Here is an 18,600-nt window from a genome sequence, read left to right on the forward strand (position 1 = left end):
AGATTATTAGAAAAATGTGGAACATGAAGGACATTGGAGAGTATAAACTTACGATTTTGGGTGGAAAGGATAGTATTACCAGTATGTGATATTTTCATATTAGTTCCAGCAGCGGTACGAACTTGATCAGATCCTGTATACTCATGGTGAGTTTGCAAATTATTAAGATTATGTTTCATATGATTGTTCACTCTGCTATCCACAAGCCAATCATAAGTGTATTTTGGTTGGCGACGATATGTATCATAAGCAGCAGGAGGAGATGAATTAGTACTTGAGGAGGATTTAGCACCTCTATTGTTGTTAACCCGAACCGGTTTACGCTTCTCACGGGAGTGTAAGTCATCATATCATATCTCTTGCAGCAGTCTCTAGCATTGTGATATGGATTCTCGCATATCTGGAAGATAATAGTTGGTTTTTCCGTCTCTTGTTAGGAACATCTCGACCACGATTGTTCAGGCAACATTAACATGTGGTTGGAAGGAAGCAATCTGATTTGGTGCAGCGATACGAAGATCATAAGAGAGTAACAAAGATTCAAATTCATCAGGTTGATGACACACATGGTGGTGATTAAAGAGCTAACAATGGATTCATAGGATGAATCAAGACCCTTAATAACATAATGACAAAATTCCTTATCATACGCGTTTACTCCACTGGCAGCAACTGAATCAACTATACTTTTAATTGATTGAATAAATTCAGACATAGTTGAATTACCCTTTTTAATGGAAGAAAGAGATTCGTTCAGGTGAATAAGACGTGCATCAGTCCTAGATGCCAAAAGGCCATCCAGTTTCGTCCAGATGGAGTAGATGTTTCACAAGTCTTCACTTTGGAAAGAACTGGAGAAGTCAGAGAAGACATGATGCATCCAAGCAAGAGCTTATATGTGTGTCGTAAAGATAAGAATAATGGATTAGGAGCTCCGTTAACTAGAGGTGATATACTGTTGCAAGTTCCATCGATATATTTTTCCAAATCATAACCCTATAAATAAGTCATAAATTGAGCCTTCCATAGCAAAAAACTGCGACCAACAAGTTTCTCTGAGATAACACCATGTAATCTCTCAAAAGGCACTACCAGAGTTGATGATGAAGAAGCCATAATGCTAGGAGAGATACTGGTTGTTGAAGAAGATGATGAAGAATGGGCAGATTCTGTTGACATGACGAAAAATTTGAAGAGAAATAAAAGAAATAAACCAAAGCTAAAAATATGTATAAAAACCCTAATCAGGTCTTAGTGAAGATCAACCAAGATGATACCAAGACAGATTTAGAGATGTACTCGATTTCTCAAGATGAGAAAACCAAAAGAGAAGACATGTATTTATATGTGTTTACAATTCTTGGTTTACATGTAATTAACAAAACAGAAGCACTGTAAAACTGGAAAGACAAAATACAATAGGAAAACAAAACTAAAAACAGTTTATGTTTCCTTTTCTCTAATAGTTGGTTCTGGTGGTTGTGTTGGTCTAAATTAAGAGTTTGTGGCCGGGATTATATGGAAGGCAAGTTGTTTGTCGCAAGATTGAGTGCATTGTGTTGTCGTTGATGATTACTAGGGAGTTGTTGTTGGTTTCTGGAATAAAGGAAATGTGTAATGGTCTAGTCAGTCTGGGCTGTGTATGAAATCGAATAGATTGCAGGGAAGGAATTAATGAGATAGCAAATTCAATGTAACTTCGTCCATCACCAGTTGTGAGATGCATAAGACGTGTTTGAGACGCAGTCAGGGAAAGGCTAGGTGTTGCTGGTGTCCGGGCTATTGGTTAGAGGTGTGTTTTGATCTAGTTTGGTTGTTAAGGGCAATTAAAAGATGTGGTTAGCAGTCGTAGTTTTGTGGATGTATTTTGGCAGTGGCCAGGACTCTTGAGCCATGAAGATTAATCAGGCGATGTGGTGTTAATGGGATTTGGTCAACCAATTGAGCTGTGGTGGTGGAATTGTGGCCTTGACATGAGTAGCTAGATTTTTATACAACATCTCAAACTTCTTTCTACAAATAAAGAGGGGTCTATTCTATTATCTCCACTACTTTTGTTCTAGGGTTTATACTTGTTTCTTTCTCCTTCTTATTGTTATGAACTCCATTACATGAGTAGCTAGATTTTTATAGTTGGTTATAGATTAGTTACGATAGCATGGAAACTGGGATTGGTAGCTGAGACATCTTGTTTCTATTTTCCCATTTGTGGTCAAAACATGTCAGCAATTACTATTATACATTGAACATAACACGTGAAACCCTCACTTTATCCTTTCTTTCAGATGTTGGGTTCTGTAACGGTTAGAACTCCATACTTAGATTTTTCTTAAATTTATCTTCCATGATTCTCTATAAATATAGTTGTATGATTGACGTATTATAACATGATTTGATTGTTTGTTTTATCAAGTTGTAAATTTGTTTTTTTTTTTTTTTTTTTTTTTTTTTGCTTAACAATAAAATTTTATTGATAACTCAAGAATTTACAAGAAGTATATCATAATAGTACAAAAGAGGTGCCAAAAAGGAAAACTGCCACATATGACATCTAATTTAGAAAAATGTAAAGTACACTTGATTTGGATCTTCTAAACAACCTAGAAAGTCAGGTTTTTGTCCATATATACTCTGTTCACCTCTGCATAACACTGAACCTCTTTTTGCCATTGTATCTGCAGAGAAATTGACTTCTCTGTAACTATGAGTGAACTCCCAAGAAATGGATGCTTCACAAATCCTTTCCCACCTGGTAATAGCAAACCATGGAAGTGTATTTCCCTGAAAATCACTAATGAAAACTTTTGAGTCTGTTTTAAATACAAGTTTATTGAATCCATGAATAAGTGCCCACTCCCCTGCTATTAATACTGCAAAAATCTCAGCATAATAATTTGTAGAAACACCTAGTCCACCTGATATTGCAACTACATACTCTCAAGAGCTCAGTCTGCCCACTAATCCATATCCAGCATTACCTGGATTTCCTCTAGAAGATCCATCACAACAAAGTAGCAATTTCCCCTGTTCAGGTAGTTGGAAAAACACTTCTTTTATGTTCATACTCTTCACTCCCCTTATCTTCAGACCAAAAATTTTGAGTACCTGTAAACCATATTGTTTGTTCCACATATTTGCAGTCAATCTGAGCTCATTATCTAATAGTAATTGCTTGATTTTCTTCTTGGTGACATTCAGATCACATTTAACATTCCCAAAAATACATTCATTCCTCAGAAACCAGAGCTCCTTCATAGTTATGAATGCACTCAAAAGCCATATTTCCTTTATAGCAGGGCTCTTATTTTTTTGCTAAATGAAAAACATCCTCAAATGATCTTGGGTTTTTAAAGTTAAAAATTCCACCAAGCCAGCTCCAAATAATCTCACCATAATTGCAGTACCAAAGGATATGATCCCTTGTTTCTTCCTCCTTTCTACAGTATATGCATCTAGATACCATCTTAAAGTTTCTCTTCTTCATATTGTCATCAGTTGCACAAATGTTCCTAGCTAGTTTCCAAACATTACTAGAGATGCTAGGATGAACAGATTTGTGCCATACCTTTTTGGTCCAATTCAGAGAAGGAAATTTTTATCTCATGATTTCCACTGTTGAATCTACTGTGAATCTTCCTGTAATGGTACCAGTCCATATTCTCTTGTCCTTGCTTTTACTAAAAACAGGTAAGTCATTTATATTAATCATCTCCATGAGCTCAGTTGGAATAACTCATTCCCCATCAAGAAGAAAATCTGACACTTTCATTTTTGGGAACTGTAATATGTATGCATTTTCAGGATATGCTTCTTGCAGAGGAATCTCCAGTACCCATTTATCATTCCAAGCTGAAATACTACTTCCATCACCTACAATCCATCTAGTATTTTCCTCTACTTCACAAATTACCCATTTAATTCCTGGCCAAATGGAAGACTTTTTGTAATATGTAATCCATTCACCATTTTGATTCTTATACTTTGTTTGAAATTTTTTTGACCAATCATCAGTTCCATTTAGAATTCTCCATAGTATCTTCATTAAAAGAGCTTTATTTATGATCTCTAGCCTTCTCAGACCAAGACCACCTTCACTTATTGGAGAAAATTTTTTATTCCATTTCAGGGTAATCATCTTTCTAGTTGCAGGGTCCCCTGACCATAAAAAATTTCTAATTATTCTTTCACACTCCCTTATTACCCTCTTAGGCCACTTGTATACTGACATTGAGTAAATAGGTAAGCTACTTAGCACAAATTTGACTAGGATTAATCTTTCTTGAAAAGATAGTATCTTACCCTTCCATCCTGCCAACCTCTCCTGCATCATATCCACCACACTCCATACATGTTGAGCTTTCACATTACCTTACATCAGCATTACTCCCAAGTACTTGTCAGGAAATTCAGCCAAAGAAACATTACAATATTCAGAAAGTTGAGCTCTTCTATTCTGACTTGTGCCCCCAATGAAGCACTTACTCTTCTCCATATTTATTTGTTGTCCAGATGCAGATTGGTATTTTTTCAGTAAACACATTAATTTTCTAACATTTCTCCTTTCACCATTACAAAATAGAAAAATATCATCAGCAAAGAAAATATGTGAAGGTTGAGCACCCCCTCTGTTAACCATTGCTTTCAGACTGCCATCTTGAATCATTGTGGAGATGTTTCTACTCAGTATATCTTCAGAAATTACAAAGAGTAAAGGGGATAGTGGATCACCCTGTCTCAATCCTCTACCAACCTGAAAATATCCTTCTGGTCCTCCATTGACTAAAACAAATATGCTTGCTGATTGTAGAAGTACTTGCAGCCAGTGTAATCCTTGATCTGATATGCCAAATTTGCTTAAAGCTTGAAACAAGAAATTCCAACTGAGTCATAAGCTTGAGTAATATCAAGCTTTAAACCAAAATTACCTCCTCTCCTCTTTATGTCAATCTCATTAATCATTTCAGAAGCTAAAGCAACATGTTCTTGAATAGTTCTACCTTTTATAAAATCTCCTTGCTGACTTAATACCATTTTGTTTATAACCTTCTCCAATCTTGTAGCCCATATTTTAGTAAAACTTTTGAAACTGAAGTTCATAAGACCAATTGGTCTGAATTGTTTGGCTTTCTTTGCATTATTCACTTTTGGTATCAACTTCAGATGGTTTGCATTTAATCCTCTTGGAATGAAGCCCTTACTTCAGCAGAATTGAATTTCCTTTGTTAGCTCAACACCAATTATCTCCCATGAGAATCTATAGAACCATCCTGCAAATCCATCTGGGCCAGGAGCACTTTCTGGATTCAATTTGAAAACTGCTTCTTTAATTTCTTCAGCTGAAGGAGTGGAATTTATCATGAGGTTATCTTCATTTGTAATATCTTTGGGAATATTTGTAAAAAGACTATCATCTATGTTGACTTCTTGATATTTAAACTTGTCTTCAAAGTGGATGACTAACACATTTGCAATTGCTTTTGATCTGAGATAATATCTCCTGCATCATTTTCCAGTTCAGTTATCATATTTTGAGCTTGTCTTAACCTCATTTTGATGCAGAAGTATTTGGAGTTTGAGGCACCATTTTTTAGCCACTGTACTCTTGATTTCTGCTGAACAATCTCTCTTTGTTGTTGAAGTAGTATTTCTTGTTTCCCCCTTGCAGTTATAAGAGTATTTAATAAGGAGTTATCTGAAGCAGTAGTAGCAGACATAACTTCATCTTCCATTTGCTTCAGTTTCTTATTAACATCACCAAAAATTGACCAGTTCTATTCCTTTAAGTCTTTTTTCAGTCTTTTCATTTTGTCCATGTAGACAAAAATTGGATTTCCTTCCATATTCTGATTCCAAGAATTTGCAATACTACTCAAAAACTCAGGATGGCTCTTCCAAACTTTTAAAGCTCTAAATGGAGTATTCTTTGGCTTTGGTATGTCTGCATTTCCTCCATACAAAATACTATGATATGAAATTCCTCTACATCCAACTTTATAACCCCAACTTGAATATTTTTCTAACCATTTATCATTAAAGACGGCTCTGTCAAGGTTTCACACAATTCTCCTTTTTCCAGCTCTATTATATTACACCATGAGAAATCAAGACCAGTTTTTGGTGCCTGAATCAAACCACAACTATGAAGGCAGTTATTAAATTCCAACATGGATATCAGCATTGGTTTAAGTCCACCTTTTTTCATCTTCTCTCATTATTTTATTGAAATCTCCCATTACTAACCATGGCTTATTTAAAGCATTAATTGTTACTAAATCATTCCATAAACTTCTTCTATTTACTGTCAATATTGCTGCATGAACACCAGTGATTAAAGTATCTCCCACTTCAACTGTTATTGATTGATCAGATAAGAATATAATGTTGGGTCTTTGAATTGAAGAACTCCACATAATCCAAATATTACCTTTGTTATCATTCCTTGAGTTGTGCATGGCTTCATAATGCATTCCTGGTAGCTTTAACTTTTTGCAAAACTCTATAGAGTAGTGAACTTTTGGTTCTGCAATAATTACTAAAGAAGGATTAAAAGATTTTAATAAATTCCTAAGTTTATCTTTGGCCTTCAATCTCCTTAGGTCTCTGATATTCCAATATGCCACTTTCATTGAGGGGATTGTGTTTGAGAAGAGCTTCTTCTTAATAATTCTCTCTTTCCACCATTTAAAACTAAATTTGTTGTTTGTTGTCTTGTAGTAATATTGCTCCCCTGTTGTGTCTTCTGTTTTACTTTTTTTGCATTTTCAGTTGAAGCTTTCTTTCCAATTGGTGGTATAATAGTATTAGCCTTATTTATACACGGAGCACCAGCAGCATCCTTCAATAAATTTTCCACAGATAAAGTAGGAAATTCAATATTTGAGTTAAAAACTTCTTCAGTTACTTCTTGTAATACCTGAAATTTACTTGAATTAACAGGTGTTTCTTGTGGGATTTCTAAAACTTGTAGAGCTGGAGAACTTGATTCCACTAGAACAACATGTGGACAAATATCAAAACCAATATGAGGTTGAGTATTCTTTTTAGTTACTCTTCTCCACACTTTCTTTGGTACTTTATGAATCTCAGCATCATCAGTTGGCTTACCCTGTTCCCTTCTTTGATTTCTGCATTCAGAAGTATAATGACATACTATCTTGCAATGATAACAAAATTTTGGCATATTAACCACTTGATTCAAACTTTCCATACTTAGATTCCACATTGAGTTTGCTAGGAATTTCCTTAGCCAAATCCATTTCAACCAGAATATTAGCATAAAATCCAGCTTACTTCTTAAGTGTTGTTTCATCAACTTTAATTGGTCTGCCCAAAGCTTTACCAATGTCCATTAGAATCTTCTCCTTCCAGTATTCTATACTAACAGGGGTTTACTCAATAAATACATTTGTAGATTTGTAGAGATTTAAAAAGAGTCATGAAAATTAATAACTTCGTGAGAATTATACAGAATTGAGCAAAATTTTGCAGAGTTATGCAGAGTTGTCTAATGTCTTGTAGACATTTGTAGAATCCTTAAGAGTTGTAAAAAAAGAAAATTATATGGAAATATGCATGATAGACATAAATAAAAAAATTATTGTAGCTTATTTATTATAGTAACTTCAACAAATTTTATATAGAAATCTGCATGAAAAATACAAATACGTAATTTATCATTGCTTATTTATTATACTAGCTTCAACTAATTAAAAAACTTAAACAGAGCTTTTGGTTGGTAACCTAGCAACAAGCGGCTCCAACACCCTTTTGAATAACAATGCCTAATCTATGAAAAATAAAACTACCAAAACCACTACTAGCGTCATTGCTAACTAAACAATTCTTCAGACGCTTGAAAAAACACAAAGTATCCTCACCCAATTCTCCTAAAGTAGAGAAAGCTTGGACACCCAAACCATGACCATGTGTAACTTCAATTATATTAAAATAAATTATTATTATTTTATATATATATTTGTACATTAAAATTAAAAAAAAAAAGTTTAATCATATCATATAATTTATACTCATCTATAGTAAAAAAACATTTGTATAAAAAAATTGGAAGTCTTCCAAAATCTTACATATTTTGCGAGACTTTTATCAAGGCAAATATATACACAAAAGTCCCTCAAAGTCTTGAAAATAGGTAAGTATGTGAAGTCTTTGAATTTTCAAGTTTAAAACGAGTAACACAAACTTTAGAAGACCTTTTGACAATCTACAACGAGTAACATAAACTTTGAAAGAGATTTTAAAAGTATACAACTAATAACACAATACTTTGTAATTCCATTAAACTCTTTGGAAATCAATAAAAGTATTTATTGAGTAAACCCCTGTAGGACCAGGGAGCTGTACCCAAACATAAGCCATAGTTGTTTTTGTGAATCTGGATTAAAATTGGATTCCCATTTTCTTAATTTGAGTTCTTGTGATTCAGCCTCCCAATCTCCTTTCCATATCAAGTTCATATCAGCTTCATTCTCCAGCTTAATAATGAAGTATCCTTTTCCGATAGGAATTAACTGAAAAGAACCCGAAGTTTTCCATTGTCTTCTTAACGATGATTCAACAACACCAAATTTTAGCTTAACAAGGTCTAACCTACCAATCAAACTAAACTTCCATTCATCTAAACTCCCATCTATATCTTCATCAGGAATGAAAGAAAAAAATCCAGAAGAATTTTGATTAACTTCATCAGGTTTTAAAATCTCATCTGGATTCAATGTAGATCCAGAATTTCCACCTGATTGGTTTCTTATTGATTCAGACATATTTATTTGTTTTAATGATAAGAAAAAACTAAAGTATTAACACCGATCATTGAAGAAAACTAATGAATCACCTGAATTAATGAAGGAATTTTGAAAATCAAGGTAGATCGAAGAATTTAATGAAGCCGAGTCAAACCGATTTTTCGCCTGAGTTGTGACCGATTCGCAGAGCTCATTTTCAAGTTTATCCACCCTTATTATCGTTTTTAAATAATTTGCAAGTTTTCAATAAATTTGTTGAACTCATATTCATATCTATAGCTAGATTAGGGTTTATTATACGAAAAAGTGATAAATTCCTGATTACAAGTAGCATAGCTTGTAGTGATATATCCTTGTAATCATATATGAACCATGACCTTTGTTGAATTAAATAAGTGCATTTTCCACGTTCAATTGCATTAATTAGCCTAATTTCATGAATCTTAATGTATTTTGGGAATTGAACTTGATTACGTAATGTGTTAGGCTATTCTCTAGGTAGAATTCATACTTGCGTCGTTTTACATAGAAGTGTGATAAAATTAGGAAATTTGGGGGATATTCTTGCAATCAAGGTATCTTAGGGCTTTTGATAAATATCAATTCTAGTTGTTAGGCAAGAACATGTTTGTGAATGAAAACGAAATCCTTGACCAATATTTTTATATTTTCGATTTACTTGTTTGATTTGATTATTCTATTTTCTTCTTAGCTTTTAGTTAGTTTAGTTCAAATAAAAATCAGAAAATCCCCATGTCCTATATAAGAAATATATAACAGTCCCAGACCTATCTGCGGGAACGATCCATTCTTACCCTTGCTTCATAATAAATCACAAATACTGGGACAGTAGTATTAATTTGATACGTTGCGACAAGCGATCAGCTGGGTATCTTACTTATTGTGTTGATGATGATGTTCACAATCCTAAATGTGTTGAAAGTTATCCACGGTGCAACCTACTTACTCCAGAAGTGCAAATTAACCTCTTGGTTGAAGAAATTCAGTCATTGAAGGTTAACTTCCAACTGGAAAGAGAGTGTCTCTCTAAAAAGGTTGAATTTATGGAATGTCGGCTGGATCAAATGAATAAGGAACAAATAAGAACCAATAAGCTTATTTTTTATCGTGAACTTCATAAAGAGAAGAATCAACTCATCAAATTGAGAAAATCTCATAAGAACATTCAGCATGACTTCTTAAAACACATTCATTGGCCGAATTCCTTTTTTCCAGTTTGAAGGACTACCAAATTATCCGCATGGCACAAAACCTATATATTAGTGCTCCTTGTATAAAGAATGAGGCCATCTAGATAATTAATATGTTATTAGAAAACCGTGTTCACGTACTCCTCATCCTTGCAAGAGGAAGAAAGATCGAAAATCAAAAGAGATTGCTAAGTCGAACTCGCAAGTGTAACTATCTCAAGCTTATTGTCAAATTTAGTAGAGCAAAACTATATCTTGATTTCTAGTCCACTGTGTAGTCATGTCTCAGTTTAGGATAAAAGTGTATAGTTGGGCATCAGACTTCACTGCGTTCACTATTTGAAGAAGAAGAAGATCAACTAAAGACTTTGGATTGGAGAACTTCGTCAACAAAAGGTATGTGAAGACTGAACCATCTATTCACACAGATATATTTTATTATATATACTAAAATGAGACTAAGTCGTATGACTAAGTAGACTTTAAATTATTTCACAACAAAATTTTGAACTGTGTTTATTCCAAATATATTTCTCGAAATATGAGTTAAGTTATATGTCATTCGAACAATTTAATGTTCAAGATGATCAATTGAAAATATCCTTGAACAATGTATTGTGTGAGCTTATCATTACTCAGGAATGTTTCGATTTGATTCATTTCAATCATGTGAAAATAACCTTGAACATTTTATATGACCTGTGTGAGACAATCATCTAATATTAACTTCGGATGTTTTATATTGATTAAGTAATCATTTGAGAATTACTTGGAACACGTGGTATGTGTGACATTACCATTGTCGTCTTCCCAGGATGTTTCAAATCGAATATTGAGAGTTCTACAAAAATACTGACTTCTGGATACAGAAAAATCTGCGTACCTAGTAAACGTACTGGCGAAACTAGTTTGGGTCCAAAACTTCAGTGTGCGTACCTAGTACACGTACATGCGTAACTGTGATGGGTCCGGAGCTGAAGTATGCGTACTAAGTACACGTACCGGTGAGACTAGGGAAGGTACGGAACTTTAGTATGCGTACTTAGTACACGTAATAGTCGGTTTATGTTCAACTAAAGACACCTTGATACACATACTCAGAATGCATACAAAAACGTATGTGCTCGTGAACATAGGGGAGTATGTGTACTCAGTGTGCATCCAAAAGTTCCTGAACTGTAACTGCTGTGAGGGTACACATACCTAGTATGCATACCCTAGTATTACAACTCACGAACTGGCACTAGTGGAAAACAGAAGTTCCGCGATCGTCAGGACAGGTCATATATACGAGTTAAACGACATGTTCTTGCGGTCTCTGATAGGGTCGTTGATAAAGCGTCTTTTTTTATACGGCCCTAAGTCGTGGGTCTCTGAATATCGACCAATTTTAAGGGTACCGAGGTACAGAACCTCAGCCCGTGGGTCTCGGATTTAAATTATAATATAAAAAAATATATAGATTCAGATTTGCTGAAATGCCTGAATGGCTGAATCTGAAATAATCTGACCGACTGCATCAAAGTCAAGTCATAGTCAAGTCAAATGGAACTCAAATAAAGTCAAGTCAAAGTCAAGTCAAATGGAACCCAAACTGAAATTCAAATTTAAACTCAAACTTGAGAATTCCACGTTCATTCATTCATTTCCATTGGGTTTAAAATTATACAAAAAAGATGAAATTTTGAGGTTTGTTAAAGAACAGGTGCAAACCCGCAAAAAGATAATTTTTCCAATGATTAACTCACCTGCAACAAAAAAGTTTCAATATCATTTAACTAAAATAAACTTGGACAGTATGATAAAGTTTTAATAATAGCACAATGAACCACTCATCATCATTCACTTAGTTCTTAAACAAAGAATGGGAATTGGAAAATTGTATATTTGGAGAGTGATCTCACATGTTGTATATGTTTTTCTCCACTGATCACAAAGTCATCTATTGCATCTTCCCACCAAGGCAATAAGCAGTGTAAACAACCAATCTGAATTAGACAGTGAACAATAAAATTGTTAGTCTTAATACCTTTCTATGAGAAACTCCTAGGAAATAACTTAGTTAAGCGAATCCCACATGTTTTAGATTTCTTGATGGGACCATATTGATTGTGAATTATTTCCAATGGGATTTTCAGGGAATACTAAGATTAACAATAGAAAGAACAGATACATTGGCGAATTACCTAGAAAATCTGCAACGAGGGAGACGAGGATAGAACCGATGAGACAACTCTTTCTTCCCTCCACTGCACTGCTTCAGTAACTGTAATTTTTGATACGCTGTGTAGTTCATCCTGAATAAACAAGGTGCATATCAAGGCTCAGAGGCTCCTGGTTAAAGAACAAACTTTGTAAGGATAAAGAACACAAGCGAAAAACTTTAAATGCAAATGTAAAACTATCTTACTCCAAGTACAAACTAAATGTAGTGTTACAAGTGCTATTATCTTTATCAACTCATATACAACAATGAACAGTGGAGTAACCTGGGAAATACGTCAAACAAAAGAAGAACTATATATCCATTCTTTCCTTTACGCAAAAGTCTGTGTTATAATATAAATAACCAGCACACTACTCAAAGATAGAACACAAAAGAGTTAAGACTTGCATTACCATTCTAAAGATACTTTCAGGATTAACATGAAATAAAAAAATCAAAATAGAACATGTACAGTGTAAGTAAGTCAAGGTTTTAGAACTGAACTTCCATAGTAATCACCATGGAAGATTTGGATCAATGGATGGTCCGATGTATTAGAAATCAACATTACCGGATGAGATACATGACAAGTTATGTCCAAATGAGCTACATGACAATTATAGGAATAGAGAATAATTCTCAAAAAACCTCGAAAATGTTATGCAGTGAGCTTATTAAGTGGTTAAGTTAAGTTATGAGGTATAAGATTACAAGTGAGCTCTTTTATTACTATTCACCTTCATATTTTACAGATCAAAAATAACTTGTATGCTTTCACTCACAAGCAGCATACCAACATAAGGTCTTAGTAATTCAAACCAGATGGGGGTATAAGTAAAGTAAAGGAATGATTATATTTCAAATAAGCCACATCTTATAGTTTAATCATCTCAGCTCTATAGTTGCGAATCATACCCAGGCGAGCAGCACAAGCATTTTCAGTATTCCCACCTCCTTGTATTCTCCTTGATGTTAACTGCACAATTCAAGTGCAAGGTTCTGATAAGGAGACAAAAATAAAAGTAACTAAACTATTTGGAGGAATCCAATTCCTTTATAGTTCACTAACCTGTCATGTAATAAGAACTCGTCTGCAGTTTTCATTATATTCTCCTCGTATTGCAGCTCTCCTTGTATACTCATTGATGCCAACTGCTCAATTCAGGTACAAGGTTTTGATAAGTAGACAATAATAAAAAGTAACTTGTGCTTACTTAAAAACTGCAGCAATATTAAAGAAACATGTAACTTATAGCACCTGTTCAAATACCCAGAAACTTCAATAATTTCACATATGCAGTTTTACGAAGTTTGATGTCAATAAACAAAATAATTTCACTAAGCACGTAAATCCCCTTGTAAAAAAATAAAAATAAACTCGCATAACAATAATAAACATTTGTTAGCTTAAGCCAAACGATTGTAGCAATGGATTAGTGATTCTAAAAGTACGTCGATCCGAAGAAATTATCAAATTCCCTATCCTTACTTTCACTTCACTACTATTTTCTTTTTAGACAATCATCTGCATAAAACTTCTAAAAGCTAAATAATTTATACAAATTGCAATTCCCCACATATACTAGTGGCATTCATGAAATTCAAAGCTACATAATAGGTCCATGGATGTAGTACCCATACCCAGTAAGCGTACTTACCCAGTCGAATATATTCAGATGCATTCGAAAATATTTCTATATGATATCGATCATTTCAATGACTCTCTAAAATACATGCTAGATATATATTTGATCGCCGATTAATTTTTGGTTGATTATCAAGTTGAATTTAAAGTGTTTTATGTAAATGACGAAAAGCTTAATACGTTCATATGGCTAAATTTGGTTAATCGTTATTTAGCCTACTCATTGTACACATTTAGATATGGTTCATCCTTATCTAAGATTTTATATTTCATTTGTGTGAAAGTCAAGCTAAACCATCTAACGGTGGATATGATTTCTTATTTTCTAAGCTATCTTAGCTTGAATCTCAAGTAAAAATTTCATTTAACGGTGAATGTTGTTTTGCTTGATTACAAACCTATCTCAGATTAAATCATAAGCAACCTATGGTCTTGAAAGTCTATATAAAGAGAAGCTCTTACATCTGGGAAAACTAATCCCGACACTTTCGTGTATCCTGGTTGCAAACTAGAGTCAATTCTCTCTTAACCTGGTTTCCATATTTTCCCGTGAAACATAATTAGGTTTATGACTTAAAGACTTCGCTTGGGATTCGTGAAGCCAGGTCCGACGATTTTATCTTTGATAATTCGTGTTTCCTGATCTTAATCTTCTATCATTTTGAGTTTACCTCAGTTCTGAGTTATCTCGAGTTTATCTCCGATAGGTAAAATATAAAGAAATCACAAAGTTCTTCGTCTCATACTTTATGATTCCAAAATTAATTATTCTATCTATTAGTTAAGTTATTGTGAGGTGAATAATAATCTATGATGTTCTTCAGGAGTCATAAGTACCATATTTTAAGGTTTGCTGAGCTTTATGCTTATTGCAATCGATTTCCTAATTCACCTTGATTTTTGATCTAAACGGAAATCAGAATAAACTTATCTGTGGGAGACAGATTGGTTTATAAGTCTTCTTCTTTAGGTTGAAGCAACTTCTAGGCTGTAAAGGACGTCAGCTAGGGGAATCAAATGCGCAGAGTCCTGCTGGGATTCAAGAGGCATAAGGAGCGCGACTGTACCTGAATCGGAGTGAGACTGGGTTCGGGCTCAACTACATTCTAGGACGAAGTTAATTGATAGTAGGATAAAATCTGTAACAGCTTAATACAGTGTGGTGTTCAAGTCTGGACTAGGTCCCGGAGTTTTTCTGCATTTGCGGTTTCCCCATTAACAAAATTTCTGGTGTCTGTGTTATTTCTTTTCCGCATTATATTTTTATTTATATAATTGAAATTATTAGAGCATTGCTCGGTCGAACTCGCATGTGTTGCTATCTCAAGCATGTTTTTCAATGTTAGTGATCAAAACTATAAGTCTTGATTTCTAGTCTACTATAACTAAGTCTCGGACTAGGATAGAAAGTGTAGTTGAGCTCAAGAACTCCATGTCAATCATCATACAAGACGAAGAACTACTCAAGGAACTGGTGGAACTTCATCGACTAAAAGGTATGTGGAGACTTGAACTTATCTATCACTCAAAATTCTATCTACTCTATCTCTTATTTTGAGACAAAAGTCGTTTTGCTATATAGACTTTGATTATACACATTTGCTATTTCGAGCCGAGTTTATCTCGCCTATCTATTTCTCGAAATATGTGTTGGTAAGCTTTTGCTTTGGCCAAGTTCATCTTTACCTAGTGACGAAATTCATGTTATGTTTCAATCACTTTGAAAATTTCTTACTTTGACAAAAAATAGTTTATGAATAACAACTATATAATAACGTCCTCTAAGAATTTTTTAATGATTGAAATGAGAGTTTAGATTATATAACCAATGATGGATATAAGCATTGTGTGGTAACACATATATGTATAAGTCCTTTTTCTTTGAACCTAAGTTTGCGAACTTTGTTGATCAAGAGAACCGGAACAAGAGCTGTGAACTCAGTCTGTGAACTGGCGGAAGTTCTCGACCCGAGAAAATCTGCTGGAGTTTGAGAACTCCTTCCGGGAACTTAAGTCCGCGAACTAAGTATGGGAACTTAAGTTGGTTATATCTAAAGACGATTTTTTGTGAACTTATATTTATATTAACTAAGGAATGCAAAATGCAAACCGTGGCTATAAAGTTCATGAACCGATTCGAGTGAATCAAATCGTTTTTGCTTCGATTGTGTCTTGTGTAGTTACATAAGATTTCCTTGCAATTGAACAACTCTCTAACTAGTTCACTTGAGTCATTTGAACTAGTGATGGTGAAGAAGAATATGGTTGATATAAAAGTGCTCATATGGCTAACCATTTGGTTAACTATTGTTGAACCAACAAACGTACATGTTTGGGTACGGTTACACAAACCTAAAATCGTGCATTTCATTTGTGTGTAACAAGATAAGTTTTCGATCCAACGGTTGAAAGATATTAGCTTGAATCTAATCAGGTTTTCACTAACGGTGAATATTGAATGCTTTGTTACCAAGCTAACATTGATTGCAAACCCTGATTTAAAAGAATATATAAGGGAGAACTCTAGCAACCGGGAAACCTAATCCCCACACCTCCTGTGTGATACTAGTTGTATTAGATAGAGTCGATTCTCCTTTAACCTTAGGTTTCTTCTTGTAAACCAGGTTAACGACTTAAAGACTTCATTGGGATTGTGAAGCCAGACCGATACTACTTTCTTGTAGTTGTGTGATCTGATCTTGCTGATTCTATCGTTTTGAGTACAATCTTCACGATTGGCTTGAGATTAATATCTCTGATAGGAAAGATATAAAAGTAGTCACAAACATCTTCGTCTCATCGTTTTTGATTCCACAATATCTTCTTTCGCCGCGTCGATTAAGATTATTGTGAGGTGATTAATAATACTAGGTTGTTCTTCGGGAGTATAAGTCCGGTTTATCAATTGGTTCATGTTCACCTTGATTTATCAAAAGACGGAATAAAACTTGTAGGTATTTCTGTGGGAGACAGATTTATCTATTACTGTAGACTTTTCTATGTGATACAAATTTGTTTATTAAAGTCTTCGAATTTGGGTCGTAGCAACTCTTAGTTGTGGGTGAGATCAGCTAAGAGAATCAAGTGCGTAGTATCTTGCTGGGATCAGAGACATAAGTAGCGCAACTGTACCTTGGATCAGTGTGAGATTGATTGGGGTTCAACTACAGTCCAGACCGAAGTTAGTTTGTAGTAATCTAGTGTCTGTAGCGTCTTAATACAGTGTGTGTTCAATCTGGACTAGGTCCCGGGGTTTTTCTGCATTTGCGGTTTCCTCGTTAACAAAATTCTTGTGTATGTGTTATTTCTATTCCGCATTATATTTTGTTATATAATTGAAATATCACAGGTTGTGCGTTAGAATCAATCAATTGGAAATCCGACCTTTGGTTGCTGATTTAAATTGATTGATACTTGAACATTGGTCTTTGGTACCATTCAAGTGATTTCTCTTGTATTCAATTAGAATCGCGGATTACTATTTGCTTGAGTAAGAATTGAATCGAGAAAGAGAGATATTAACTCTTTGATATACTTTGTTAAGATTGAGTCTAGTTGATTCTCTTGAAAGTATATTGGAGTTTGTCCATGCGGATTGCTAATCGAAATATTGGGTGAGGTTGTTGTACCCCCGCTTTTTCAGAAATATCACAGGTTGTCTGTTATATCAATCATAGTTGATAAATCCTTCCTTGTTTGTTGGATAAGACTTGATTGAACTTGGATATTGATTTTTGAGATCGTCCAAGTACTCTCACGTTATAATCAGGTTTACAGACTCGTTTCTGTTTAACCACTGATTGTGTAGAGAAAGAGATAAAATAATTTAACATTGTTCCTTGATTGAGTATCATTAAGTTGTAACTCTCAGAATATTGTTAAGGCTTAGTCCATACAGGTTTCCGAACGAAAAGGTTGGGCGTGGTTGTTGTACCCACGGTTTTCAATTGGTATCAGAGCAGGCAAACACGTTAAGACCTCATAAGTCTGTGTTTGAAGCAATCTAATTCTATGTACATAAGTATTATCTCTATAAACGTACCGCCAGACTTCGATGGCTCGAATTACTTATGGTGGACAATTATTATGCGTGCCTTTTTACAAGCTTGTGACTTCCAAACTTGGGTCTGTGTTGTAAATGGTTATAATCCTCCAACAGTTGTAGTTAACGGTGCAACTGTTGAGAAAGACATAGTGGATTATAGTGAAATCGAGATTAGTGCTGCAAAACATAATTCTGACGGTTTGAACGTTATTATTCATGCCATAACCCCAGATCTTCAGCACCATGTGACTTCGTGCACTAAGTCTAAAGATGTTTGGGATATATTAACAACCGTATTTGAAGGGAATACCTCCGAGAAAGAAGCTAGGTTTCAAAACTTAATTTTTGACTGGGAAAACCTTTGTATGGCTGATAAAGAATCGTTTGATGAGTTTAATCACAAAGTGTTTGAAATCTTTAATACATCTTACATGTTGGGTAAGACTATTCCTGAAAAAAATATTGTGATGAAAATTCTTCGATCGCTACCAGCTAGATACGAGTCTAAGAAACATGCCACCATTGAAGGAAATAATTGATCCAGGAATAATCTTGTTGTGAAGTTAAAAATCTTTGATCATGAATGCAAATCCAAGGATGGAAAGGATATATCATTCAAATCACAAAATAACATTGAACTACTTGATAAAAGTAGAAGTGTTGGAAACTCTGTGAACGATCCAAGTGAAACTGATTCATCAGGTGAAGAAAAGTAAAAGGTTCATTAGAGA

At 34.3% G+C, this 18,600-nt stretch overlaps 1 protein-coding gene across 1 annotated transcript; it reads right to left on the minus strand.

The window, feature by feature from the left end:
• Positions 1-2,556: 2,556 nt before the first annotated feature.
• LOC113347927 lies at positions 2,557-3,255 on the minus strand. Its single transcript, XM_026591621.1, has 2 exons — positions 2,979-3,255; positions 2,557-2,915 (listed from the first exon to the last, which is right to left on the minus strand). The coding sequence occupies exons 1-2, from the start codon at positions 3,253-3,255 to the stop codon at positions 2,557-2,559; spliced, it is 636 nt and encodes a 211-aa protein (XP_026447406.1).
• Between the last annotated feature and the right edge of the window lie 15,345 nt (positions 3,256-18,600).

This window comes from Papaver somniferum, chromosome 1, assembly GCF_003573695.1.
Source record: "Papaver somniferum cultivar HN1 chromosome 1, ASM357369v1, whole genome shotgun sequence".
Taxonomy (NCBI): Eukaryota; Viridiplantae; Streptophyta; class Magnoliopsida; order Ranunculales; family Papaveraceae; genus Papaver; species Papaver somniferum.